At 37.4% G+C, this 26,647-nt stretch overlaps 2 protein-coding genes and 1 non-coding gene across 4 annotated transcripts in view; 1 reads left to right on the top strand and 2 right to left on the bottom strand.

Annotated features, from left to right (window-relative positions):
• Positions 1-11,732, bottom strand: part of LOC106073537 (ceramide phosphoethanolamine synthase-like) — a 30,286-nt gene extending 18,554 nt beyond the window's left edge. The window contains exons 1-2 of the mRNA XM_056039693.1: positions 11,611-11,732; positions 6,159-6,280 (exon numbers count right to left, since the gene is read on the bottom strand). Of these exons, the coding sequence (XP_055895668.1) occupies positions 6,159-6,247 (89 nt within the window). The 5' untranslated portion in view covers positions 6,248-6,280; positions 11,611-11,732. The remainder of the gene's footprint in view (positions 1-6,158; positions 6,281-11,610) is intronic.
• On the top strand, positions 10,795-10,867 carry Trnar-ucu (transfer RNA arginine (anticodon UCU)). The gene has a single exon. It is a non-coding gene; the product is annotated as a tRNA-Arg (tRNA).
• A 9,436-nt stretch (positions 11,733-21,168) lies between the features above and the next one.
• LOC129927916 (uncharacterized) lies at positions 21,169-26,360 on the bottom strand. Of its 2 annotated transcripts, none has more exons than XM_056039751.1 (3): positions 25,675-26,359; positions 24,044-24,167; positions 21,169-21,235 (listed from the first exon to the last, which is right to left on the bottom strand). In XM_056039751.1, exons 1-3 carry the CDS (start codon positions 26,141-26,143, stop codon positions 21,181-21,183), a joined length of 648 nt encoding a protein of 215 aa, XP_055895726.1. In that variant the 5' UTR covers positions 26,144-26,359; the 3' UTR covers positions 21,169-21,180. The 2 variants fall into 2 exon arrangements, with proteins under 2 accessions (XP_055895726.1, XP_055895727.1); XM_056039752.1 differs by lacking the exon at positions 21,169-21,235 and adding an exon at positions 23,634-23,731 and having other exon boundaries at positions 25,675-26,360.
• Between the last annotated feature and the right edge of the window lie 287 nt (positions 26,361-26,647).

The following is a 26,647-nucleotide window of genomic DNA, read 5'->3' on the forward strand; positions in this document are numbered from 1 at the left end:
TTCTTGACTGTTTTCTTTAATTAATTAAGATTAAATAGAATTGATTAATAACTAGTGTGACCTTTTAATATCGCACTTTTTTTTAACGCGCTGGCATCTCTTAACAGCTTTTTCTTAGCACGCGCTTGGTCGGATAATCTTACGCCGAGCATTTCGAGACATTTCACATACGAGTTTTATTTCCATGTCACTGTACCATACATTTATATTTTCATCTCCATAAGTTTTAGACCTTTTTTTTTTTTTTAGAGAGGAAAGACATTATAGGGCATGGAGGTATCAGCCATTAGCTCTAGGTGTTTAGATAGGTCAAGCAACATAGATGAGTACATAGAAGCAGCTGATTTGATTTATTGATTCTGTTTGAGTCTTCCATCGTTAATTAGAGGTTTTTATCTTAATTACGTTTTTTTTTAGTTTGTACATTTATAGTATAGATAGATAGATAGATAGATAGATAGATAGATAGATAGATAGATAGATAGATAGATAGATTGATTGATTGATTGATTGATTGATTGTTTAGATAGATAGATAGATAAATAGATAGATAAATAGATAGATAAATAGATAGATAAATAGATAGATAGATTGATAGATAGATTAGATAGATAGATAGATAGATAGATAGATAGATAGATAGATAGATAGATAGATAGATAGATAGATAGATAGATAGATAGATAGATAGATAGATAGATAGATAGATAGATAGAAGGACGGACGGACGGACAGACAGATAGATAGATAGATAGATAGATAGATAGATAGATAGATAGATAGATAGATAGATAGATAGATAGATAGATAGATAGATAGATAGATAGATAGATAGATAGATAGATAGATAGATAGATAGATAGATAGACAGACAGACAGACAGACAGACAGATAGTTAGATAGATAGATAGATAGATAGATAGATAGATAGATAGATAGATAGATAGATAGATAGATAGATAGATAGATAGATAGATAGATAGATAGATAGATAGATAGATATTTGAGTAAGTTTCATTGTATTTTAATATGTGTGTGTTAGAGTAGGCATTAATTTATTAGTGTGTGTGTGTTTGTGAAAGTGTGTGTATATTTATCTTTTATTTTGAAAAATTATAACGGTGAAACTAGAGTTCCCCCCCTGCCCCCATTTGGCCAACGAGCTAGTAATTTCTTTTCTCAGCGATATATCTCAACAGCTAAATTTCTAGGAACATCTCAGAGCCGCTTTTTGAGATCCGCGACGTTCGTCCAGGTTTCATGCAGGTTCCTGAAGTTTGCATGAAGTTCTTACTTGAATAGAGGAATTGTAGAAAAAAATACTAATGGAAGAGATAATGTATTACCATTCATTGCCGAAATGTGGGTGAGGCTTATGTTCAGAACCAGTATGGGATCAAAGATTCATGGATTCATGGAACCTGGATTCAGAAACCTGGAAAGCTTATCTCTTAAGGGGTCTAGCTAGTGGATGCTTTAATGAGTCGGGTTCCGCAACTCTACAGGCTAATGTATTGATTATAGAACAACAGCAAATCTAGTTGCATAATAACCGAACTGTAATTAAGCGGTCATCGATCGTTGAACAATAACACTACTGAATACTAAATACAAAATTCTTAATATTTTGAATAATACTAATCATGTGATACTAAATGAATTCATATCAAATATGCCTTGATAAAAAAATCATATTTATCTGGAGGCAGCAGAGGTTTGAATTCTGAGTTGTCCTTCTCCCTCGGGCTGGAGGAACTCGTTAGCTTTAGGTGGCAACCAACCTTTTGTCCTACACTCTAAGCTCCTGAACGTTATCTCCGACAGCACCTCGGGGGTGGGGAGGGGGCTGGGGGACGCGAGACAGCGGGTAGATTGGTCATGAGGCCATAAGGTGAAAATATGTAAAATCACTAACTCAGATTTGACAATATTATTCAGAATAGAAAAGAAATAAAATAGATTCTAGAAACAACATTTGAACACATTCAGACTAAGACTAAGACTAAGACTGCTTTATTGATCCTTACGGACATTTTTTGTGATTAGAAGGACTCTTTTCTCATATAAAGACAACGCAACAGAAAAATACACATAAATACAACAGACACAACATAAAGAGTCATTCAGCGACTACACACAGGTATCTTGGTGCTTTTCATGTTCCCTGATCAATGAGTGGTGATCAGAGTCTTACCGAGTGAGGTATCAGACCTAGGTATTATAACAGACTAACGACTGAATCATTTATTTCAAAATAAAGTGCTGCACATATTTGAATGACTTCTTGTTGACCGTCTCGCTAATGACACATAAGTCCTAGGTTCGATCCTTATACTAAATGATTTTTGTCAAGGACAAATAAAATATATATTGTTATGACTCTACATTGCGCACTGTCATTAGGTGCGAGAATGTGCACCATGAGACACAGGACAGAGACAAGCAAAGTGGAAGATGGCCGATAATTAGATCTAGGATGTAAACAAAAAAGATGTGCTGCTATTATTGGTTCCTCTAGTGGTATATTTGTTATCGCATTACTATTGTTCTATTATTAATTTTTTTTTTTTTTTTTTTCTTTTTTTTTCTTTATTTTTTTCTTTTTTTTCTTTCTTTGTTCTATTATTAAACTGTAGTTTTGATATATCCCTTTCGTTGAGGTTCGTCGGGCTCGCTGTAAGCTGAGTTACAGCAATATGTTAAATGTTTTCTTGGAGGTTCAGAGTGTGCCGATATAAATTATTCCGACAGCGGATTCCAGCGGTGGTTGATTTTGAAACCAATACGATGCCAATTTCACGTATTCTCGTCGTATGACCTCAAAACCATCCATTCCAAGTTTGTTTATTTGTTTGTTTGTTAGTTGTTGTTTTTTTTTTCTAGCGTGGTTGATTTTGAAACCAATACGATGCCAATGCCCACCCATTCTCATCGTATGACCTCAAAACCATCCATTCCAAGTTTGTTTATTTGTTTGTTTGTTAGTTGTTGTTTTTTTTTTTCTAGCGTGGTTGATTTTGAAACCAATACGATGCCAATGCCCACCCATTCTCATCGTATGACCTCAAAACCATCCATTCGAAGTTTGTGTTTTGTTATCAGTTTGAAAGTCTAACCTACAAGAGTACAAAAGAGAATTAGTGTTTTCTGTCAAGAATTTGATACCAGCTCTTGACGGCTAGAGTGGTTCTCACTACTTGGACTAATATAATGTATAAAGGTAATATCAGAGATGACGATAAAGTCAAGAAACACACTAGTCAATTCTTACCACACACTCCGGACACAAATTTGAAATTGATATATTGATTTACAACTAGGCGTTAACCATCAACATTGAAAATAATTTCAAAAGAAGTAAGTTTATGTTTATTAAGCTAGCCTTTGTTTCATACGACCTTAGGGACTATAGTATGTAAAAAAAATAGTATTAATAGTGATATAAAGTGTTCTCTTTAATCTATGTTATTCCAGAGCTAGAATATAGTAAATCCCGAGACATTAATACTTGGCTACAATGGACTTTCTCTATCTGTCTGTCTGTCTGTCTGTCTGTCCTGCACGGATCCTGGAGCCCAACGTCACAGTCTGCGCAGTAGCCTACTAGTCAGTGGCGTAGCATCCATGGCGCGAAGGGGTTCATTACGCTTGGGCCCATGACTCATTGTCCAGTTGGAGCCCACAGTAGAACTTAGGAAGAACATTTGTTTGTTCATTTGAAACACTTTTAAGTCGTTTAACTCTGTTAAGAAGTTGTAAAAACATTGACTTTTAAGACACTATTACTTATATGCAGCCCTAACTGAATCAAACGTAATGACATAATTACGTATTTAAAATTTTTTTTTTTACATTTAGATTACTCATTTTTTTGTCACACACTAAATTTGTCTTATTAGCTGGAGGGGGGGGGCACCAAGATGTGCTTGAATCAGGACCCACGGGTACCTTGTTACGCCACTGCTAGAAGTGTGATACCGATATTTACTTGTGTATCAGGCAGTGATTACGCAGTATAGATCTACCGTCTCTGGCCGTCACCTAAATTAAAATTTAACGTAACACTGATAGTCCAATATTTAAACTGGATGCTTGCATAGTACTTCCTAATGTGTCTTATAACGAATAGATATTGATTAATACTATCGTTTTATCATGTGCGTTTATAATACTGTCTCTAAGTCAGTCACTAGAAGCACTGGCACATCAATTCGGTCCAACACCATGCCGTGTTTATGCCATCTCCCATTTAGCTCGAGCCTGTATTTATGGTCCCTTAAGCTATGTCTCATTCATTCTCTAATTTTTGTGCTATCACCCAGACTGCTATCACATTTGATAAATTGTTAAGCTCCAATCAAGAGTTATACCACACATGCAGTCGGCACAGCTTTTCAGACGCTCTTGAAAGAACTGGATATCGCTTTAGTAAATCGTCTAAACGTTAATTTACAGGGAGAATGGTCGTCGAGTATTCTACTCAAAGTGTCTCTATTCTGCCCTCCTTTAAATCCGGCACTGCTGCGATAGCTTACAATCAAAGCAAAAGGTCCTGACTGCTAACCCTTGGTCTGAATAGATCCCACGTGAACATTACCTATATGATGTTATAGAGACTTTAAACAAAGAGACAGCAACATTATGTGTTTCTTTTCACGCTTATACCGAGGATGGACGAACAAAGATAGACTTGAATAATAAATAACACTGCCGAGAATTAATCTTGTTTTAAGAAGCACTCATAGCCAGTGGCGTAACTAGGTATCCGTAGGCCCGGGTTCAAGAATATCTTGGTGGGCCCCCTCCCCCAAATAAAACGAATGTAGTGTGTGACAGAACAATTGAGTCATCTGAATGTATGGGTACATTAACCAAAAGACATTCCAATACTTGCTGTTTTATGTAGAGCTTGCTCCTCATTTTTTTTCAACATTTTCAACGCAACGCTGACTGCGCTTACAATTTAGTACTCGACAATAAGCAGGTCAATGAAATCGAATAATTCAAATTTTCCTCTAAGTGCTGCTGCTTCCAGGCATTCTTTTTACTTTGAGAAACACAAAGTAATGTGTGCTAATAGCTTTAGTATATGAAAATATCCGAATCATTCCTTGATGACCACCTTGTGGGCAAAAGTATTTGAGTGTACTATAAGCTATGCTGTTCCTATTGGATTCAAGACGCCGTCGGTCATAGAAATCTGCTATGTTTTGGACACAGCTGACGGAATCATTTAAGACCAAGTTTAAGTCGTGGTTAGCAAAGTGGACATAATGCGCAAGCGGCTTCTTTTGATGAACCAATACTCGAAGACCATTGTGGCCCTACTATCCACTTTCATTGGAGGTATCATCATAGCTTTAGCCTCGAAGTTTAGTAAAAGATAAATGGGGATTATTCATTACTTGGATAATATTCTTGTTGTGAACTCCTGGCTTGGCTTTGACATGAACACATAAACGTGTGTAGTTCAACAATTCAAAGAAGGCCAGGGATATATTAAGAACAGAATATAGTTCTATATTTTATAAAAGAAATCAGAAGGAACTTATAACTGCAAATAACGCCATCAAATGTTGTACTATTAAATCTTCAACAAACTAGGAAAACTGCCTTATACTGTCCTTCTACGATTGGTCTCAAAACTCAGGTTTCTGACAACAATAACAATGTCCCAAGGGACGTCACTCTACCTCAACCAATGGACCAAAAGAAATAACAACAAACCTAGAAATCCTTGACTCTTACACCCAAGATTCTATCAACTTCCATCTACAATACAACACAATCACTACAGCGCTCAGTGCAAAGTAAAGACCTAACTAAAAACACGACTCTATAAGATAACGAAAACTCCACGCGAACATGGCATACATGCCCCTGGTCAAGCTTATGGTTAGTCTATGGTCCAGCCTATGGTTAGTCCATGGTCAGTCTATGGTCCAGCCTAGGGTTAGACTATGGTCAGCCTATGGTCAGCATATAGTCAGCCTATGGTCAGTCTAGGATCAGCATATGGTCAGCCTATGGTCATTCTATGGTCCAGCCTATGGTTAGCATATGGTCAGCTTATGGTTAGCCTATGGTCAGCTTATGGTTAGCCTATGGCCACCCTACGGCTAGCCTATGGTCAGCCTATGGAGAACAGAAGTACAGACCTGATGACCTTTAAAGTATGTGTGTCTGACAGTGTGTCTTCTTTACCCAGCGCCATCTTGGACTGTGTCCAGCCCAAACGTGGAGACATGGACTGAGAAAGATGGAAATCCCGTCTTGTGTCCTGAAAAAAAAACAACTAATTTAATTACAAAGATGTATACCTTTTTTGAGAAACACAAAATCCTAACAGTAAACTATACCAAATAGATATATCACCCAACTATACATATAGTATTTAGTAATAAAATATGACGATAATAATAATAATGAAAGAAATATATATGCACTAAATCATTATGAAAATATAACAATAAAAGATAACAATAAATATAAAAAAACAAAATATAGAATACATATTTACATAAGTCATATGAATAAATGTTAAGCCGCCTTCTTCTACCATCGGCGGATCAGCGCGACGGACCTAGTTTTATGCAAGATATTGTTTTATGGCAACAATGAGTGGAAAAAAAGTTGTTGTTTTTTTAAATCTTATTTGTTATTTGATATTATTTGTCAAGATGGAAATTAAAATTAGGATTATTTGACTGGCGGGTGTAAGCCGTAAACAAACCAAACTCGTTACAACAAAACAATTTAATAAAAAAAACAACATAAAAAAACAACAACAAAAACAACAAAAACAACAACAACAAAGAACAAGTTGTTGGATTTGTGATTGATTACGTGTTCTGATTTCCAGCTGGGAAATGGCCGCCATGTCTTGTTGCAAGCTCGAGCCGAGAGTTGGAAGTGGGAGATATAAACATGTCAAAGATTCCACACACAAAGAGTTCATATAAGCTTTGTAAAAAAAAAAAAAAAGGTGAATTAAATGAACTACTGTCTAGTTTTAAAACCAGCCATCTCCTTTTCTCCATTCGTTGCCTACTGGAACCCCCCCCCCCTTCCCGTATCACGGACAATCACTGACCCTCTCCCTACCACACACATGTAAGTCTATGACGTGACGATGATTCAGGCCAAGACTGCCCACCCTTTTAAACAAACTACCGTTTAAAGAAGGAGGCGCGGTGGCTGAGTGGTAAAACTAGGCTTATAAACTGGGGGTCCCGGGTTCGAATCCTAGTGAAGACTGGGATTTTTAATTTCTGGATCTTTGGGAGTCTCTGAGTCCACAGAGCTCTAATTGGTACCTGACACTAGTTGGGGAAAAGTAAAGGCGGTTGGTCGTTGTGCTGGCCTGGCCACATGACACCCTCGTTAACCGTGGGCCACAGAAACAGATGACTTTACATGCTCTGCCCTACAATCGCAAGGTCTGAAAGGGGAACTTTTCTTTACCATTTAAAGATGCTTTACTTATTGTAAAGATTAGAAGTAGGAATAACAACTTTCTACTTCGCAATAGAAAGAACTATGAAGACAGAATATCTCTTTTTGTAAGAATATCTCCATTTTGTACCTTCGAAATAGGAGATGCCTTTCATCATCTGCTGGTATAATTTTGAAGCAGACAGAAAAGTTAAGTAAAAGAAATTTTTTTTATTCCAGGTCAAAGTTTTAAAATTAGCTGAACTGTTAAATTCTAAACCTGTAAAAATACTGAAAAACCTTTGTATATTTATAAACTTGATTCTACCTGTTTTTACATAAAGTGAAATGTTAAATCCTTCTTCATAGTCTGATATAGTTTGATTGATATAAACGTACATTACGTCCTTGTGATTACTATTCTTATATAATGTGTTACTGTGTTAATGGCTTGAAATGCAGTTTATTCTTACAATAATAATTTATTGTCTATATTACTACCTACATTATTGCTACTTTTGCTTTCATTATGATTATCTTGAGTATCTTGATTATTTGTACATTGTTATTATTTGTAGCTTTACAGCGAAACAAAACAAAATTGTTAAACCCTTTACGACAACTACTATTCCAAGGACAGCTTGACCAAGTCATTGGATACTGAATAGTTGACGTCTTGGTTTTCTGACCACACCGGAGTAGTGACCGTGGTGGCCAGAACAACTTATCTCCAGTCATTCAATCTACAAAGAACGATAATTATGAAAAAAAAAGGTGTGTGCTTAAATAACGATTTATTATTGACCAACGCCTCGAGAGTTCTCTCTCCCCCCCCCCCTTCTCTTCCCCTGGAGTCACTGTGACAAGAGTGGCCTGACTAACCTCAGGAGCGCCCAATGCAATAAAGTCTTAAAGATAAGCTCAGTAAACAGTAAACTCATGAATAATTAACCTCAAAGGGAGACTACAAAACTAAGCCAAAGAATAATTGCCCTTGCAGCATATGGCGAAGACATCTGTTATAATTTTTTCGTATTGATATTTTGTTGGTTGTAATATTTTAAACATTCTATAGTAGGACATTCTTTAGTACTGACTCAGAAGTAGATACATTTTAAAAATAAGAAAGTGGGTCAGCAAATTACAAAATATCTGGGGCAGTCCAGGACATAGATCTAGAACTTCTATATTACAGATGTTAGACATAGATCTAGAACTTCTATATTACAGATGTTAGACATAGATCTAGAACTTATATATTACAGATGTTAGACATAGATCTAGAACTTATATATTACAGATGTTAGACATAGATCTAGAACTTATATATTACAGATGTTAGACATAGATCTAGAACTTATATATTACAGATGTTACTTTTAAAAAGCAGATAATTACACCCTACGCATTTCATGTGTCAATCTAGTTATGCATGTTAATCCATGACATAAACTCTGTGAAGTCGTCTATTTTCATGGCTGATTCAGGCAACCCATTACATTCTCTAATGGCACTAGGGAAGAAAGGGACAAAAGAGAACTTGTAAGAATTTATTCTAGCGTTTAGAAAAAGGAATTTGCCTCTATCTTTCTGAGTATTTCATTAGGTTTTGTTTTTCTATTTGTAAACTATGCTTTAGTGATTTATGTATTATACTCTACTTTTTAGCGGCCCCCGAAAGGGGAATAGACGCTCTGTCCGCACGTCCGTCCCGTTTAGATCTTGTAAACTAGAAAATATAATGAAAATCCGACATCATGATATTGTAGACCATTCAAAGTTCTGATGCATTGGCTACTTTTTTTCTTTTCTTAACGTGAAAATGAAAATTAAAAAAAACCAACTATGCAAACGTTTTTTTTTTCATAAAATTACACAATTTTTTACAACTATTCACTAATCGCAGTGCCAAAACTGGAGGCTATTTAGTAAGGGAAATGACAATTTAATCTGCCATATTTTTAACACATTTATGCAACCGGTTTTAGATTTTTTTTTTTTTAATTTTTTTTTTTTTTTAATTTTTTTTTTTTTTTTTTACAATTTTATTGCTACGTTCAATAGGTCCTGTCCTACTACCTACTACATTTACACAACAATGTTTACTTTTATTTTTGAAGAGAAAAAATCTGTTTTGTATGCATATAATTATAATTTAAAAAAAAAACAATTAAGTAGTTTTTCATATTAACACATGGACTAATACTGCACTGTATGAACTTTCGTATACTGAACTAAAGAAAGTAGAGACTTTATCTTTTTTTTATATTTTTTTTTATACGATGATGTTTTTTTTGTTTTTAGGCTTTGAATAATAAGAGATTGACCCTTACAAAACAATTAGATCAATTAGATAATCATTATATGACATCAATTAGGCCAGGTTCACATTTAACTTCACATTCACTTTCACTTTCCTTTGGTCTGTCAATCTTCTTTATCTGTTCTTCTCTGTCATTTGTCTACGATAGAATTTCATTATGATATTATTTCTGAAAATATTGAAACCTGCCTTTTTGCCACGCCTGGGTGGGCCACTTTGGGTGGGGGGGGGGCCGATTTTGAGTTTGTGTTCCCACACAAACTGTCTTCGTAACCTTGTTATTCTTTATTATGTCACACGTCATGCATGTTGGCCAATGACCTAAATTTTGCCAAGTTACTGGTTTTCCTGGCTAGCTAAGGCAACCCATTCCATGCTCGTTGATTTGACCCATAGCAAAATAAATGGATTTTCGAATGTATAAACTTTAATTTGTTATGAGTAAATAGACCATGCTTTCTCCTGCAATTTAATACCAAATAAAACATTTTCTGATAACAAACAAGAGTTATTGAAATTTTATCATAAAAGGATAGTGAAATACAAATGAGCAAGCTGAATAACTCTATCAAACGAAAAAAAAAATTCTCTTCAATTCCTTTCTTTAAATCGAGAGGAATCTTGACTATATTTTTTTTCCCTACACTTTCTTCCTCGAGTTCAAATAAAGCATTTTCTGATAACAAACAAGAGTTATTGAAATTTTATCATAAAAGGATAGTGAAATACAAATGAGCAAGCTGAATAACTCTATCAAACGAAAAAAAAAATTCTCTTCAATTCCTTTCTTTAAATCGAGAGGAATCTTGACTATATTTTTTTTCCCTACACTTTCTTCCTAGAGATGGGTTCCGTGTATTTTCTTGGTTTTTGCATTATTCCTTTTGAAACACAGTTAATAAACATAAAACTGGTCTTAAGTTGTTTTTTTTTCACGAAATCTGAGTTGGCAATGTCACACAATACAGTTGTCCAGCTTATGTGTATTAAAGGCGCTGACTCAACAAACTTGCGGTAGATACATTAGAAAATTTCAGGTCCGCGTAGCGCAGGGGATAGCGCGCTGGACTTCTAATCCAGAGGTCGCGGGTTCGAATCCCGCCGTGGATGCCAACTTTTTAAGCCCGGTATGTGAAAGCTATTACAAAAGAAAGGTCTACTATGAGCGAGGATACCCATGAGATTCCTTGGTTTGAATTGCTATCTTTAAAAATTTAAGCCATTTGTTGTAGAAATTGGTTTTTTTTTTTGCAAAGCTTATGCCAGCTCACTCTGTCTGTCTGTCTGTCTGGGACAAATTTTCAACGAGTTATTTCTCCCACTTCCCACTCTCGTATGAAGTTGAATATTTTCAATTGTATTTATTGTTCTTAACAAAATTAATCAATTAGTTTATTAAATTGCGTTAATTAATTATTTTTTAGATACATGGCTGTACATGTTTGTTTGTTTTTAAAAATTTAAAGTATTTTTTTGTTTTGTTTTTATTTTGCTTGTTTTAATAAAAAGGATTGGAATCGAAGTTTGTTTAATAAACTTATTTTAATGTAGATCTGGAACTTGACGACCGACATCAGGGCAATAGCGACATCAAGTAAGTAAAAGGTAATACAAAGAAATAATAACGAAACGCTGGTTGGTACGTCTGTAGAATGCCAACACCTATGTAGCTGGACAAGAGTAAGATAGTAAAGCGAACACTGGAAAACTTAGAACAGATACAAATAAATATAATTTAAAACAAATAAACATAAGAAAAAAAGGATTCACATACAAAAATAAATGAGGAAATACATTTTTTATTATATTTAGAAAAAAAAAAAGTCAAAAATATAATTTGAATAAAAAGTTACCTTTCAAGTATTTTTGCGAGTCTTCTAAATGATCTACCCAGAGGTCACAGCTCTGTTAGTCATTTCCTTCTCAGAATGGCTTACTTTATGAAAGAAGAGTTTGGAAACAACTGGGACACTCGTATCCACTTTATATATTTGTATACTATAAGGGGTCAGTATGTGTAACAACGACTGACAGACGAGGCGCGAGCAGGAATCGATCTGATTGGATTCACCGTAGTCACGTGAGGTTGAGCCAGAAGAATTTTATGGCGGCTTGTTTACATGTGCATACTAAAGGACTGTGGCCATATGATAGCGGAGCGATAGAGTCTTTGGGTGTAGGGAAGAGGACTAAAACATAATCGTGGTTAGTCTTGATTTGTTTTAGATTTTTTTTTTTTTTTTAATTTACTCATCGTCACGTGATCTGGGCTGGAGTGAAGAGTTGTCTACTTTCCATTAGGACTAAAACAGAAAGATTTAAAAACTCCTTCATCCCACTTTCGGTCAGAGTGTTACAAGATCATCTGTCGTCATCGAGAAGTTCATAGAAGTCTAATTCATAAAGCGCTGGTTGTGAATGTGTATGTGTTTTGTGAGTGAATGTTGTTCGAATTTTTCATCCATATTGTTTTTGTAAAGTAGCTACGCTGATGTTGTCAATTGTAGTCAAACTGAATTTCCATTTGATTGGATCAATAAAATTATCTTATCTTATCTTATCTTATTTTAGAATCTACTGCTAACTCATACGTTATTCACGAGGACACTTTTTTGTCATCCAGAGGTCGTTGAACTGTTTTGCGGTCTCTGAACTGTGGTCTGTTCTGTGGTCTGTAATCTGTTCTTTCGTCTATTCTGTGTTTTTTTTTATCTGTACAGTGGTCTGTTCTGTGGTCTTGGTTCTCTGCAGTGGACTGTTCTGTGGTCTTGGTTCTCTACAGTGGTCTGTTCTGTGGTCTTGGTTCTCTACAGTGGTCTGTTCTGTGGTCTTGGTTCTCTACAGTGGTCTGTTCTGTACTTTTGTCTGATCCGTGGTTTTTGATCTGTGATGTGGTCAGATCTGTGGTCTTGATCTGTACTGGGGTCTGTTCTGAAGTCTGTGATCTGTACTGTGGTCTGTTCTGAGGTCTATGATCTGTACTGTGGTCTGTTCTGTGGTCTTTACTGTGGTCTGTTCTGAGGTCTATGATCTGTACTGTGGTCTGTTCTGAGGTCTGTGATCTGTACTGTGGTCTGTTCTGAGGTCTATGATCTGTACTGTGGTCTGTTCTGAGATCTACGATCTGTACTGTGGTCTGTTCTGAGGTCTGTGTTCTGTACTGTGGTCTGTTCTGGGGTCTATGATCTGTACTGTGGTCTGTTCTGAGGTCTATGATCTGTACTGTGGTCTGTTCTGAGGTCTGTGATCTGTACTGTTGTCTGTTCTGAGGTCTGTGATCTGTACTGTGGTCTGTTCTGTGGTCTTTCATCTGTACAGTGGTTTGTACTGATGTTATGTTTTGTGGGCTACATTGTGTTCTCTGACCTGAGGTCTGATTTGTGATTTAAGATCTATTATGAGATCTGAGTTATATATATCCTACTCATGCCTATGTGACTCTATATACTTAAACATAACGGTAGGAACCAGGTCTCACACCCCACCATTACTCCACCAGGAAGTTTGAATGGTGGCTTGGTAGGTTCCCTAATGCTACCATTTAATGTATTGCAGCTTGGACAATGGACACTGTGGGTGAAGTCTTGTAAAATAGTATGTCTCTTTTCGAATACATTGAACAACATTTCTGAAGAATTTGAACTCTTTTATAATTAACAATCACACGAAGACAGACACGTGAAAACATGATTGAATTCTAGCGAAACGAATTGAGTCATTCTCTATTTCTGTAAAGTAATCAAATCACTTCCCTTTTTCCCACTTCGGGTCACTACTCCATTAGTTAAAGTTTTCAAAATACTCCCCCTCTTTATTTTTCCCTTCTTCGATCAACCCTTTTCTTTGACCTGGGATTTAGATGAAAGCATTGCTACCTCGCTACACCCCTTCCCTTTTTTTTTCCCCACTACAATTTATGGCTAGTCTGTCTACAGGAAACCGATAGTATTAAAAATGTTTTATGTAACCATCTGTAGACGAGTTATACAACAAGGCGAGAGGTCACTAAGTATAACAAAAAGAGTCCCCGATAACGTGACACTGATAAAGGCGGAACCGGGCTTGTTGGGAAGAGTTGCGGCCCGCCTCCCAAAATAACAATGTTATTGTAGTGGATAGATCTGGAACGAATTTTGACAGTAGAGGCTACAGTGAATCTAGGAAATTTAGGCACTGGATATTTAGGCACCGGACAGTTAGGCACCCGGAAATTTATGCACCCGGATAATTAGGCACCCGGATATTTAGTTACCGGATAATTAGGCACTTTTTGACAAGGCGGAAAATTAGGCACCGTAAAATTAGGCACTCTTTAATAGAGACCTTAATTTTGAACATAATTAAAAAGGTTTAACGTATATTTTATCCTTAGACTATGGGCTATCGATGACGTTATAAAAAAAATAACAACTATAACGATTTCTAACTGCATTTTCATGATACAAAAGAAAAGCTGACAAAACGGGGGGGGGGGATGACAATCATGAAAATGTGTGTGGAAAATGACTCCGGATAAAGAGTCATTATATAATATAGACATCACAGGATACAAGGGTGGGGAGGTAATGATTATCCTCTCATTGCTTAACCTCCTTAGCCCCCCCTCCACGCACTCCCAATAAAAGGAGAGGATTTGTCGCGGTAGATGTTGAATTAGGTCGTGAAAATTACGGTGCCTATATATCCGGTGCCTACATTTCCAGAGACCGGCTAGAGGCCGCTAGAGTATAGGAACATGAGGTAAATTCCCCATGGTTAATGCTGCCCTCGGCCACCTGGAACCAGGAACGAGGCGCGATGTGCTGTGTACGCGGCACGGTCGCCTTACTCGGTCCATGGCCGTTACTGCTGGGGGCCCTCAAGCAGGACCTGGGGGAAGAGGAGCTCCAGGTCCAGGCCTGTTCGTTGGATAAAAGCCTTTTCCAACGATCAAAGGTTATAATGGATTCCCTACTGGACTTTATCAAAGGGACGAATTCCAAGATTTAACCAACACTTAGGGCTGGGATATATTTTTACATTTTATCTGAGTTACGAGCGATAAATTGCTTTGAGTTTTTTAAATTTAAAATAATGGTTAAACATTTGCTTTTTATGTGAGATTGTTAAAAAAATGTTTGTAAAATGTTTTACATGTTTCGGATGTTTCTTCAAGTTGAAGATAATTTACTTCCTAGTCCAAGCCTCCCGCAGGACGACGGGGGATGGCAGCGGTCATGGTATGAACCCGTGACCATCGAAAATTCCGAACGATAGCTCAGCACGACCAGGCAGCCACCCGATGAGGTTTCTATGACTCTTTTATTTTTTTGTCTTAGAATTAAAAACTGAAGAAAGTCTTTACATTTGTTTATGATACTTTTTATAAGGCATCTATTTCTCCTACGATTGAACACGAGTTATTGACCAGGAAAGTGCCCAACATTTAAGAAGCTGTGATGGGTTTTTAATTAAGTAATTACTTTTCCCCAAAACCAACTAATTGTCCTTCTAGTTTATCCTTATTAAACAGAGAGCGAAATCTAATGTAACTATCATCACAAGCTGAAACAACAAAGCACACACAAAATTAAATAGACAAATAACAATTGAAAGGATAAAGAATGGACCTGGAACTCTGGAATAAACACGATGATACAAGGGACGCAATCAGGAAAATAAACACATCTTCACAAATAAAGGGAGAGTAGTCTTCAAAAAGGTGGTAAACACGACAGCAAATCCCCGCGGCACTTATTGTATTTTTTTTTCCTGCCCCTATTTCTATTATCTTCAAACGGAGTGAACCTCACAAAGCTTTGCACCACACAATTAATTTCTCTTTCAAATTGTACACTCCCAGTAATAATAAGCGTATTAAAAAGAATAATAATAATTAAAATATCAAAAGATCTTCGGTGGTACTACGGTGCATTCTTTACTATTCTGCGCTCAGATGTAGTTACAACCCATGCACTATTTCACCTTCATAATGCAGTGGCTTCCGAGCGAGATATGTCGAGATCGAATCCTGGTTAAGACTGTGATATTGAAATTCGTATTTTAAAGAGTTCTATAACTCCACTCAACTCTGAAGGGTTTGCCGCTGTGCTGGCCGTATAATACCTTAGTTAACCGTCTTAACATCACCTGTCCCTATAAATCGCAAGCTCTGAAAAGGATATTTTTACCTTACTCTTTTTTTTTTTTTTAATTCCAAAGAGTGGTGTAAAATCTAAATTTAGAATTTTCGTCACCAAGAAGTATAAATAAAATTTAAAGGGGAAGAATTATAACAATCTCATATCGAAAGTGGCCTCGTTCCGCAGTATGTCTGGACGAATGGATTACAAAGATCTCGACATCCTGTGTCCTAGTGTTCGGTACTTGTTGAACTGAATTATATAGTCATCTAATTTTAATAAAATAAATGTTTTATCTATAATGCATTATATTTCCGGACATATCAAATATGTTTCTTTTTTCAAAAGCAATTCACTTCCAACAATAATCAATAATACAGTGTAACTACTTTGTAACAAAGAATTATCTGCTGTAAGATCCCTTTGTAACAAAGAATTATCTGCTGTAAGATCCCCGACAAGCGTAACGTCTTATGATCTCTGTATATTTCTCTATGGCGTATCAATCATAGCACGTTCATTGCACCCTCTCTTAATAAAAGCGCAAAGGGGTCTATTGCTCCCAGGTATATGGCCAATAGGGACCAGCAGGGGCCATTAGAATAATACTTGGTTTTAAGTTTTTTTTATTAAAAATAAGAAAACGTAGACGTATTCATGAGAATGCTACCTACTTTAAAGTTTAATTGGATTCACATAACATGAACTATTAGGTTGCATAAAAGTATAGTACACAGTATATGCCTTTATTGAAACAAATATCAAGTAAAGCTCCCATTTCAATTTGCGATCTACAGGGCAGATGATGAAAACGTCATCTGTTTGTGTGGCCCACGGTTAACGAGGCAGTCATGTGGCCAGCACAACAATCAACCGTCCTTCTCTTTACCTTACTAATGTGAGGCACCCTCTGGACTCCGAGGCGCCCTAAAAATCCCGAATTTAAAAATCTCAGTTTTTCACCAGGATTTGAACCTGGGACCCCTGGTTCGGAAGCCACCTCGCCTCCGTTGGTCATCCGACTGTGTGGTCCTTACGGTTAACCAAGGTGTCATGTGGCCAGTACAACGACCAACCATCCTTCCTTTTACCTAATTAATTTTAGTTACCCTCTGGACACAGAGGCGCCCTAAAAATTACGAATTTAAAGTTTTCACCAGGATGCAAACCCGGGACCCCTTGGTTCTGAAGCCACAATCTGTTTGCGTGGCCCACGGTTAACCATCTTTCCTTTTACCTTACTAATGTGAGTTACCCTCTGGACACAGAGGCGCCCTAAAAATCCCGGATTTAAAATCTCAGTCTTCACCAGAATTCGAACCTGGAACATCTGGTTCGGAAGTCACTGCGCCCCCATCGTTCTGTAAATAAACCAATATATACAGGAGGACTGAATTAGGTATTCACCATACCTAATCTTATAACTTCATTTGGAGCACCGACCATCATATCAACCTGAGCTTACGCCGCTGAATATACGGTGCACATTAGTACAAAAAGTTCACCAGTTAATGGAGGGAAAAAAGGGACAGGGTGGGGGGGGGGCGGTAGCAAGAGGAACGACAAATTGATGCTCATATGACGTCACGTGGCTTCACCAAAAAAAAAACAACAACAACCAATCACCATCTCCTCACTCACCGCTTTAAAAAAAATAAACCATAAAGCTTTACGCTTGACCCTATCCATAGCACCCTAACCTAGACGAAAGGGTTCCATCCCCACACATGATAATAGTCCCCCCCCTTAATTAGTAGCACAGTATCTGTAAGGTAAATAAAACGCACCCACGCGGGCACGCGACTAGATCAGCCGAGTTGCAGTCGATAATAGCGATTACGTCATAATAAACCAATTCAGATAACTCTGAAGTAGAGGATTCATGATGGCAACAGCGATGATTAATATAAAAACCCCCTCCCCTCCCCTCCAGTTCAGTGGTCATCTATTGAATATAATGTACGATTTGAGTCATAAGATATAAATAGCCAAGTAAAAGATAAGTGAGGGTAAATAACTGTATTTTGATTCCTCTGACAACAAATTAGCCACACAAAATGGTTAAAGAGTTTTTGGTGTTTTTACATTTACCTATCACTTAGTCTGTTGGACTGTTGGGGCACCATTCGGCACTCATGTAGATTTGTCGACCGTCTTTCTCCATCTTTTGCCTTAGAACCTCCTTCAATGGCTTGCCCGTCCATTTTTTTTTATGTTGTTCTCTCATCGCTTTCTCTGTCTGCCTCTTCTTCTTTTTCCTGGTACTGTTCCCTGAAGGAAGGTCTTTGCGAGTCGAGAAGACCTTGTTAAATGGCCATAGATTTTCAGCTTGCGTTTTTTACGATAGTTAGCTGGTCATCGTAGGGCTCAATCGCTGTAGTAACCCTGTCTCTAAGCTCTTGGTTTGTGATGTCTAGGATCTTTCTGTAGCATCTCAATTCCATTGCTAGGATCCTCCTCTCTAGCTCTGCAGTCAGCGTCCAAGACTCACAAGCATATGAAAATGTGGCCATGATCAGTCTGATTTTGGTACCGAGGGCTAAGCCTTTGTCTTTCCATATGATATAAACTTTGTCACATGTAAATTATGAGTGAGTCTGGTGTGAATGTACATTTTGGTTTCTTATAGTTATAATGTTTTTTCTTTGGTGTAATGCACAAATAGTAAGACAAATTTCCATACGGACAATAAAGATTATTATTATTATTATTTGTATTTTAAGTTTTGATGTAGAAACCAAAAAAATAATAATAATAAAGGTCTATATGTAGGAAGCGTAGTCAAGTGGCTAAGTGCGCTTGAACTCGGCTTGGCTACCTATGAAGGGTTCGACACCCAACTCGAGCAGAGTTCTGTTTATTGAGCGCCTTAAAGGCAGCACGGAAAACCTTCTACCAGATACCCCTTCCCCCACTGGTCCACAAATGAGATTGAACCAAACGCTCTGAGCATGATATAAGCATGAAACTTAAGTAGCGCTATATAAAAGCTATAATTATTTATCTTGTATTCTCGATTGTATGGAGTTTATTGCAAACAGTAGTCTTATTATAGGTTTTACATCAGAATGAGAAGACTAACCGATAAGACTGTGAATGTTATTGTAGATTAAACTGCCCTAGTAGTAAATCTCTACTATTAACACACTCACTTTTTAAAATATTTGTAATTATGTAGTTTCGACTTCACTTATACTCAGTTTGGATTTTTAATTACAATGGGGGAAAAAATTGGTTGTTTTTTGAACCAAAATAATAAGCAAGTAGAAAAAAAAAAGAGAATGCGCATCCATAATGTTAAATCGATTTTGCTATTAACTTTTAAAAGGTCAAATAATAATAAATTTGTGCTATTGGAAATATTTTTACTGATTTTTTGTTTGTTTAACGCAACTTTCAGGCTTATGGTATATTCAGTGCGCTATGGTCCAGTAGGAAGAAGGTTTCTGTGCTGATTTTTTTAAAGCTTTTTTTTTTTAATGTTGTTCGAGTCTGAGTTTGAACTCGAGGTATCCAGCCTCCATGATAGAAAGCCAACTCGTTAGCCGCTGAGCTATTCAAGCGCTTATAAAAAATTGAAGGTTTTATTGACTGAAAATCGTAGTTTTAATTTTTCAGCGAACGACCTAATTCTCTACACTTGGCTTATCTCCCCTTAGCTAAGTACAGTTCTAAAAAAAAATAATTACGACTTAGTGATTGACTAATTAGCCAATGTTTTTGATCGATTCATATGTCGTCATCGACATTGAAAAGGTATGCAAAGTTTCAACTTGATCCGAGAATTGGAAGGCGGAGAAACAAGGTGTACAAGATTCCTCCCAGACAGAGCATGCTCCAGGCGAACACTTCTAAACCGCGACAGTTAAGCCGCCCGTAAGATTGAAAGTATTTAAAGTATTGTTACGAATCTCACTATCCAGGCTCTCTGCAAACTGCACCATACACCACCAACTTAAAGAACTTGACAACTCAGGGCTCCAAAGTAACGTAACGCTTTAATAGTTGAATAAATAACAGCCAATACTGTACAATTGGCAACACGTACACTGTACAAATATCTCTCCGATAACACCGTTCCGCCGTATCAACTCTTGCACTGGCCTCTCCGTCTCGTTCCGGGCTTGCACTGGGTTCAACAGGTCAGGACTGACTTCACACACAAGGCTCGTTGTGTTGGACATGATCGCAGGCCAAGATCAAGACGCCAGTCGTCTCAACTGTACTTGACAGTACTCCGCACTGAACCGTCGTAATGCTCCGTACAGAATCACACCGCTGAACTGTGCTGTAGTCGACCGGACTGTAGTGAACCGGGCTCTGAACCTCACTGTATTAGGCCCCTTTTCTCCACCGTCTTGACTGCGACACCTCCGCACTTATATAGGGTCCCTACTGGCCTTCTCGAACCGGACAGAACGGCGCTCGACGTTTCTAGGTGGTCAGATGACTACAACTCTCGTGACGCTCATGAGCTCTGTTCACGACGGCGATCCTTCCCGAACCGTCCTGTTGATACTCGTCTCGGCTGACCGTCGTAACTCGTCACGGTTGACCGCTCGTCTAGCGCTGGCCTGGGGCGATTTGCGTCGGCTGACTACACACACACCACTACCCCTCTCTGTGCCACCACCAGGTTTATAACAGTATTGTCGGTAATAATGCGAAGGTAGTTGGTGAAGCCAAGTGACGTCATATGACCATCAAGTTGTCGTTCCTCTTGCTATCGCCCCCTTTTCCCTTTTTTTCCCCATTAAAAAAAAAAATTTCGACGGGTCAGCAACTTTTAAGTGTTTTAAAGTTTTTTTTTCCTTGGAACTTTTTTTTTTTTCGCATTTTTTCCCTTCGCTCTTTAATATATCCCTGTAACCACTCCTGCCCCTCCCCCCCCCCCATTGCATGTAGGAGCCCCTAAGCTAGACCTTATGTTGAATATAAGCACCGTAAATCCAGCACTTAGTCGGAGACTGTCCATACAATAAATGAATCTACCACCATGAGTGGAGTGGCACATTTAACATGTTGTTTTGCACAGGTGTTTGTGTGTGTGTGTGTGTATATGTGAGAAAGAGAGAGAGAGAGAGCGAGAGAGCGGGGTAAGTAGAAAGTCATAAAGTATATTTCTATGCTTTCGTGAAAGGCGCCACATATCATAGAAAGTTGGTCCTGATCTTAGTGTCCAGCAAAAATGTTTACTAGAATGAAAATGAAAACACTAAACGAGGCTAGTGAGATAACATTTATAACAATATATTTTTTAAACTTATAATTTTATATAGTAGTCATCTTAAGAGGTGCATATCATTGTCTTGAGTTCTGGAGGTCCACGATTATAGCATCTCTTTGAGCCATGAAACTGTGTAGAGAGAAGTTATAATAAATTAAGTACAAAATAATAAATATATATGGAACTAATTATTCATTATACAAATGTATTGAAGAGTAAATAAATAAAATGGTTGGGTGCCTGTTTGTAATGTGTTGGCTCTGAAGTGATAGTAAATAGCCAAAAGCCTGACTTGTTTTAGTTAGTGAGTCATGATATGAATTTGAGAAACATGTGCCGTCATCGTGCGGTATGCGCGCTGGACTGTTCGGTCGTCTCGATGGACCCGGGCTCATATCCTGTCCGCTGCCATTCCACATCGTCCTGCGGGAGGTTTTGGGCCAGGATGTAGATTATCTTCAACTCTGAAGGAACATCCGAAACAGGTAAAACATTTTACAAATAAACCTCAACCTATATTCAACACAAGGAGATGGATGTTTAAACAATAGGGTCTACATGCTAAAACAAACCATGCATAAACAAACTACTTTTTGACGCCAGTCTCAGTTCAAATCCATGTAAATAAACAAACTAAACATTTAACGAAATAACTAGTTCTAAGTAACACGGTTGAAATACAAGGGATGCAACTGTGGAAATATAAATGAGTATTCTCTACTTTCAGTTATGCCCCTTTACTTAATAGATTTTTAAAAACTCACATTATGTATAAATATCATGGGCGTAGCCAGGGGGGGGGGTTCTTGGGGTTCAACCCCCCCCCCCCCCGAAATGAAATCCCCCCCCCCCGAAAGGGGAGGGGAACGGAATTAAGTGACTGATTTTTGCTTTTATTTGGTTTATTTTAGGTGAGATTTTAATACTAAATCATCACTTACCACAGCACAGCCGAGGCAGTTTTGAGTTAAAAACCCTCTACCAGGGGTTTTGAGATTAAAAAAAAACTATCAGGGGGTTTTGAGATACAAATCCATCTACCAGGGGGCTTTGAGTTTAAAACCCCCTACAGGGGGTTTTAAATTTTAAACCCCCTACCAGAGGTTTTTGCAGTTAAATCCCCCTCTTCTATAAAACAAAACAAAAAAAAAGGAAACAACAATCCCCAAATTCCAACAGCACAGTTGAGGAAGATTTTAATTTTAAACCCCCCGCCAAAATTTACGATAAACCCCATCTTCAAAATAAAAAAAGCAAATTACACACTCAAAATTCTATGAGCGTAGCCAAAGGGGTTTTGAGTTTCACCCCCCCCCCCCTCTAGTTGGGGTTTGAAGCTAAAAAGTACCTTTTCAATATAAAAAAAAACAAATTACACACTATAAAATCTATGAGCGTAGCCAAAGGGGTTTTGAGTGTAAATCCCCCTCCTCCAGATAATTTTGAGTTTAAAATTCCCCTACAGGTGCGTTTAGAGTTGAAAACCTCTCTCTTCAATATTATTTTAAAGCAAACTATAGTCACCAAATTCTATGATCGTAGCTAAATGGGGTTTTGAATTAAAAACAAAACAAAAAAAAGTCTAGAGATTTCTTAGTTTAAAACCCTTTAACAGATGATTTGACGAAAAAACTTTCCTTTTCGATATAAAATCTAAAGCGAAATACAGGCATGTAATTCCAAGAGCGTAGTCAAGAAAGGTTACAAATTTTTACCAGTGGCTTGGGCTCCATTAATAAAGTGTGAATAGTCTTCTGCCGAAATTGAAAATCATTAAATGTATCTCAACAAAGATGGCTAAGAAAGATTTTAATAGTCAGTCATAGCGATCGGGTCTAAATCAAAGAAATCATATGCCGAACTGGGAGTCGAATCCTTAGTAATGTTGTGACAGAGCGTCGCATGAGGTTTTGCGGGACATGTTCTCACACAAAATGAATTACGTAAAATAAGAGTTGCGGATATAGCTTGCCGGAAAATACGCCGAACGGCGCGAGAGGGTCTAAGTCAGTAAGAATAGCACATTAGGTTTTTGAAATAAAACTTTTTAGTAGCAAGATAATGCACTGTAGATACCTCAGAATATGCATTTTGTTGGCTTTCAATACCAGAAATAGTGCCCGGCGGCGGGGCTTTGCCCCGCGCTGGGGGAGCGCTGCGAACTCCCCCAGACCCTCTTGCTAGCAAGGGCGGGGAGTCTACAATGCACAATAAACTTCCGAAAGGGTCAGATGTAATAAAGATTAATTATGTACACACACACACACACACACACACACACATATATATATATATATATATATATATATATATATATATATATATATATATATATATATATATATATATAAATTTTTTTTTCGCGGGGGGGGGGGGGTCGGGGGGAATCCCCCCCCCCAAAACCCTCCCCGAAAAAAAATCCTGGCTACGCCCATGATAAATATACAACTAAATATGTGCGTGTGTTTGTTTGTGACAAGAGAAAGTTATTAAAGTTTTAATGAGCATTAATCTATTCAATTATAACTAAATTATCTGCACGTTTTATTACAAATGTTATTTAATACTTAAAATGCTATACCAGGTCTGTGAGATGCCTATATTCAAGGCCTCTAGTATACAAAGCTACAAAGAATTATAATTGTGAGCTATATTGGTAGGCCTGGCAACAAGATTCTTTATAGGGAAACGCTAATGATAATCTATTTTAGTTTCCTAAGTTCCCTCTTAGTAAACAGGCAGTCGCCAAATCACTCATTCCAGCCATATAAAAAACAAAATACAAATTCATATAGACTATAGCCATATGACATAGTGATCACGACAACCGTTATAGAAATTAGTATAATGAAACTTAATATTTTCATCATAAAACGAGCGAAAATAGAGGTTCATATAAAGAGAAATCACGATACAGTGCTAGATATCAAGGCCTACCTGTAGCCATTGCTTCTTAGAAAATATAGGACGTTGCTATGGACGCTTGCTCCTTGGTCTTGTCTCCTTCCGGTGATGATGGTGAGGTAACGTCGAGAGTTCTGTCTGCCGTCGATGACGCAATCTGGATGAAATTTAGCAAATGCTTTAATTCTACGAGCTAATATTAAGATAAGTTTCTGAGTTAATGCTGCTTTCTATTTCTGAGTGGATGTCTTTCAAAGTGGATAAGTGGTTGATGGATAACTCTAGAAACTCTTCAGAAGAGAAAATTGAATATATCTACTGACAATCAGTTTCTGCATCTGTTGATCTACAATAAAGAAGTGCCCTGCTTCTTTATTGAACGGGTCATCCCAACTATCCTTAAGAGAGTACAGTGCTCAGACCACAATGCTTTGAGTTGTGCCGCTTTCTACCCTAAAATATTACTGCTTGCGGCCTTTTACAGAGCATGGACCAAAGATTTCCAACTCCCTAGTGTAATGTTTTTATAGCTCCTTACGTATGTCAATGGCGCTATGTAAATAATTTTAAAAAAAAGCAAAGTACCCCTTTCAGACCTTGTGATCTGTATGACAGATGGTGTAAATAACATCTGTTTTGATGGCAGACATTTAACGATATTTACTTTCCACTACTAATGTCAGGTATCAATCAGAGTTGGGCGGACTCAATTTCGACCTAATAATTCCGAAATTCAAAAACCTAGTCTTCACCAAGGTTCGAACTTGAGACCTCTACGTTCGGAAGCAAAGAGAATGAACCTCATTCCCAATCGTAGACATTTAGCCATGTGATTCTCTATATCTTGTATACAAAATATTTAATCCATAAAGGCTTTCACGTGATAAGTATTTTTCATTGTTTTATCAATATTATCACGTGGCTAATTATTGTTTGTTTACGATTGGTGAATGAGTTCCATTACGATTGCTACAAATGAATTCAATATGATTTTATCAATATTAAATTATTAATATTCATTTTTTCTAACACATGAGACTCTATTTATTTTCTTAGTAGTAATTAGTATACTTGCGCTACGATAAACATTTGAGTTCTATTAAAAGATTTCAGACGATTCTAGAATAAGCTATAATACCCAAAGACTAAACCATAACTTACAAATAGAGAAAAGAGTCCTTGTAATCACAACAAAATTCCATCAATAAATTAGTCTTAGTCTTAGTCTTAGAAAAACAAAACCAAACGAAATACTCAGAAAGATACAAAGATAGCGGCAAATTTCTTATTCCATACGCTAGAAAAAATTCATACAAGTGCTCCTTCTTCCCTAGTGCCATTAGAGAATGAAATGGGTTGCCTGAATCAGCCCGGAAAACCAACGAATTCGCAGAGTTTAAGTCATTGATTAACATGCATGACTAGATTGTACATGGTTAGGACGTAATTATCTTTTTTTTTGAAGTAACGTCTGTAATTTATAAGATAAGATAACACTGTCATTAAACAAATTCCGTTGTAATTAGCGACAAGTGGCGCGACGCACTATGTAACACAATAGTTAGCTGTCGGCTGTAGAGGTTTAATATTTAATTTGTATAGCCAAGTCTTATAATAAATTATTTAAAATCCATGTTAGGTGCGCTACCAAGAAATACAATTACCTTTGACCTTGACCTGTAAGAACTCCTGAAAGACCATCATGGCGGTAAAGTAAGTGTATCCCACTAAACTTATCCTGTCATCGTCTGATTTTATAGCCTTCAATATGACGTCACGCTCGTCGTGACCTAGGCATTGCTCCAGGGTGACCACGGTCGAGTCATTTTTTTCATCATCGCTACTCTCGTCACTGCTCTCGTCTGCGTCGTCATCGGTGACGTCATCCGCCTCGTTCTCGTCGAGCAGCTCCTCCAAAATGGACACCAGCACCTCTACGTCATCACAGCTCTCGCCGTCGTCTGCCATGAGATATCGTCTGCTAGGGATATTAATGATATGACCCCTTACATTACAACTTAGTTGAAAGCAATGACGTCGTGGTGGCCGAGTGATAGTGTGTTCAGTGTACGAGACTTGGCTCTCAAGTTTGAATACCGTTGACGAATCGATCTTTGAACTCCTGGAGCACATAAAACATATTGAAATAAAGTTTAAAATCCAAATTCTATTTCATCATCAGGTGTTTTTATGGCTACAAGTGAATGACTAGGGAACAAATTATTGTAAAATTCTAGCGACAACTAACAACTGTGACGAGATTAAAGGCAGAAAAAAAAAATCCACAATCTATGAAGATTACTATGCAGTACACGGTGTTATGACTTTTACTGAGGATGTGTATAGGACTTGATATGAAAAGCTTATATTGAAGTTATTTTATTGTTACACGTGAACAGTTTTATAGACTGCTGACAGTGTGTGTGTCCGTAAAAGAAATTTTAACTTCCTAAGTGTTATGTATCTTCCTAGCTAGAGTTCAGCGGTTCTAAATTTGTTTATTTGTGAGTTTTAAAGATTGGGCGACTAATAATGAGTGCAGCATTTTACGTGGCTGCGATTTTGCCAAATCCAGCGCAAATCCAAATCCAGCGCAGACATGATCATTGTTCGTTGGTGGTCGATTTAGATTCTCTT

This window comes from Biomphalaria glabrata, chromosome 8 (genome assembly GCF_947242115.1).
Source record: "Biomphalaria glabrata chromosome 8, xgBioGlab47.1, whole genome shotgun sequence".
Lineage (NCBI taxonomy): Eukaryota > Metazoa > Mollusca > Gastropoda > Planorbidae > Biomphalaria > Biomphalaria glabrata.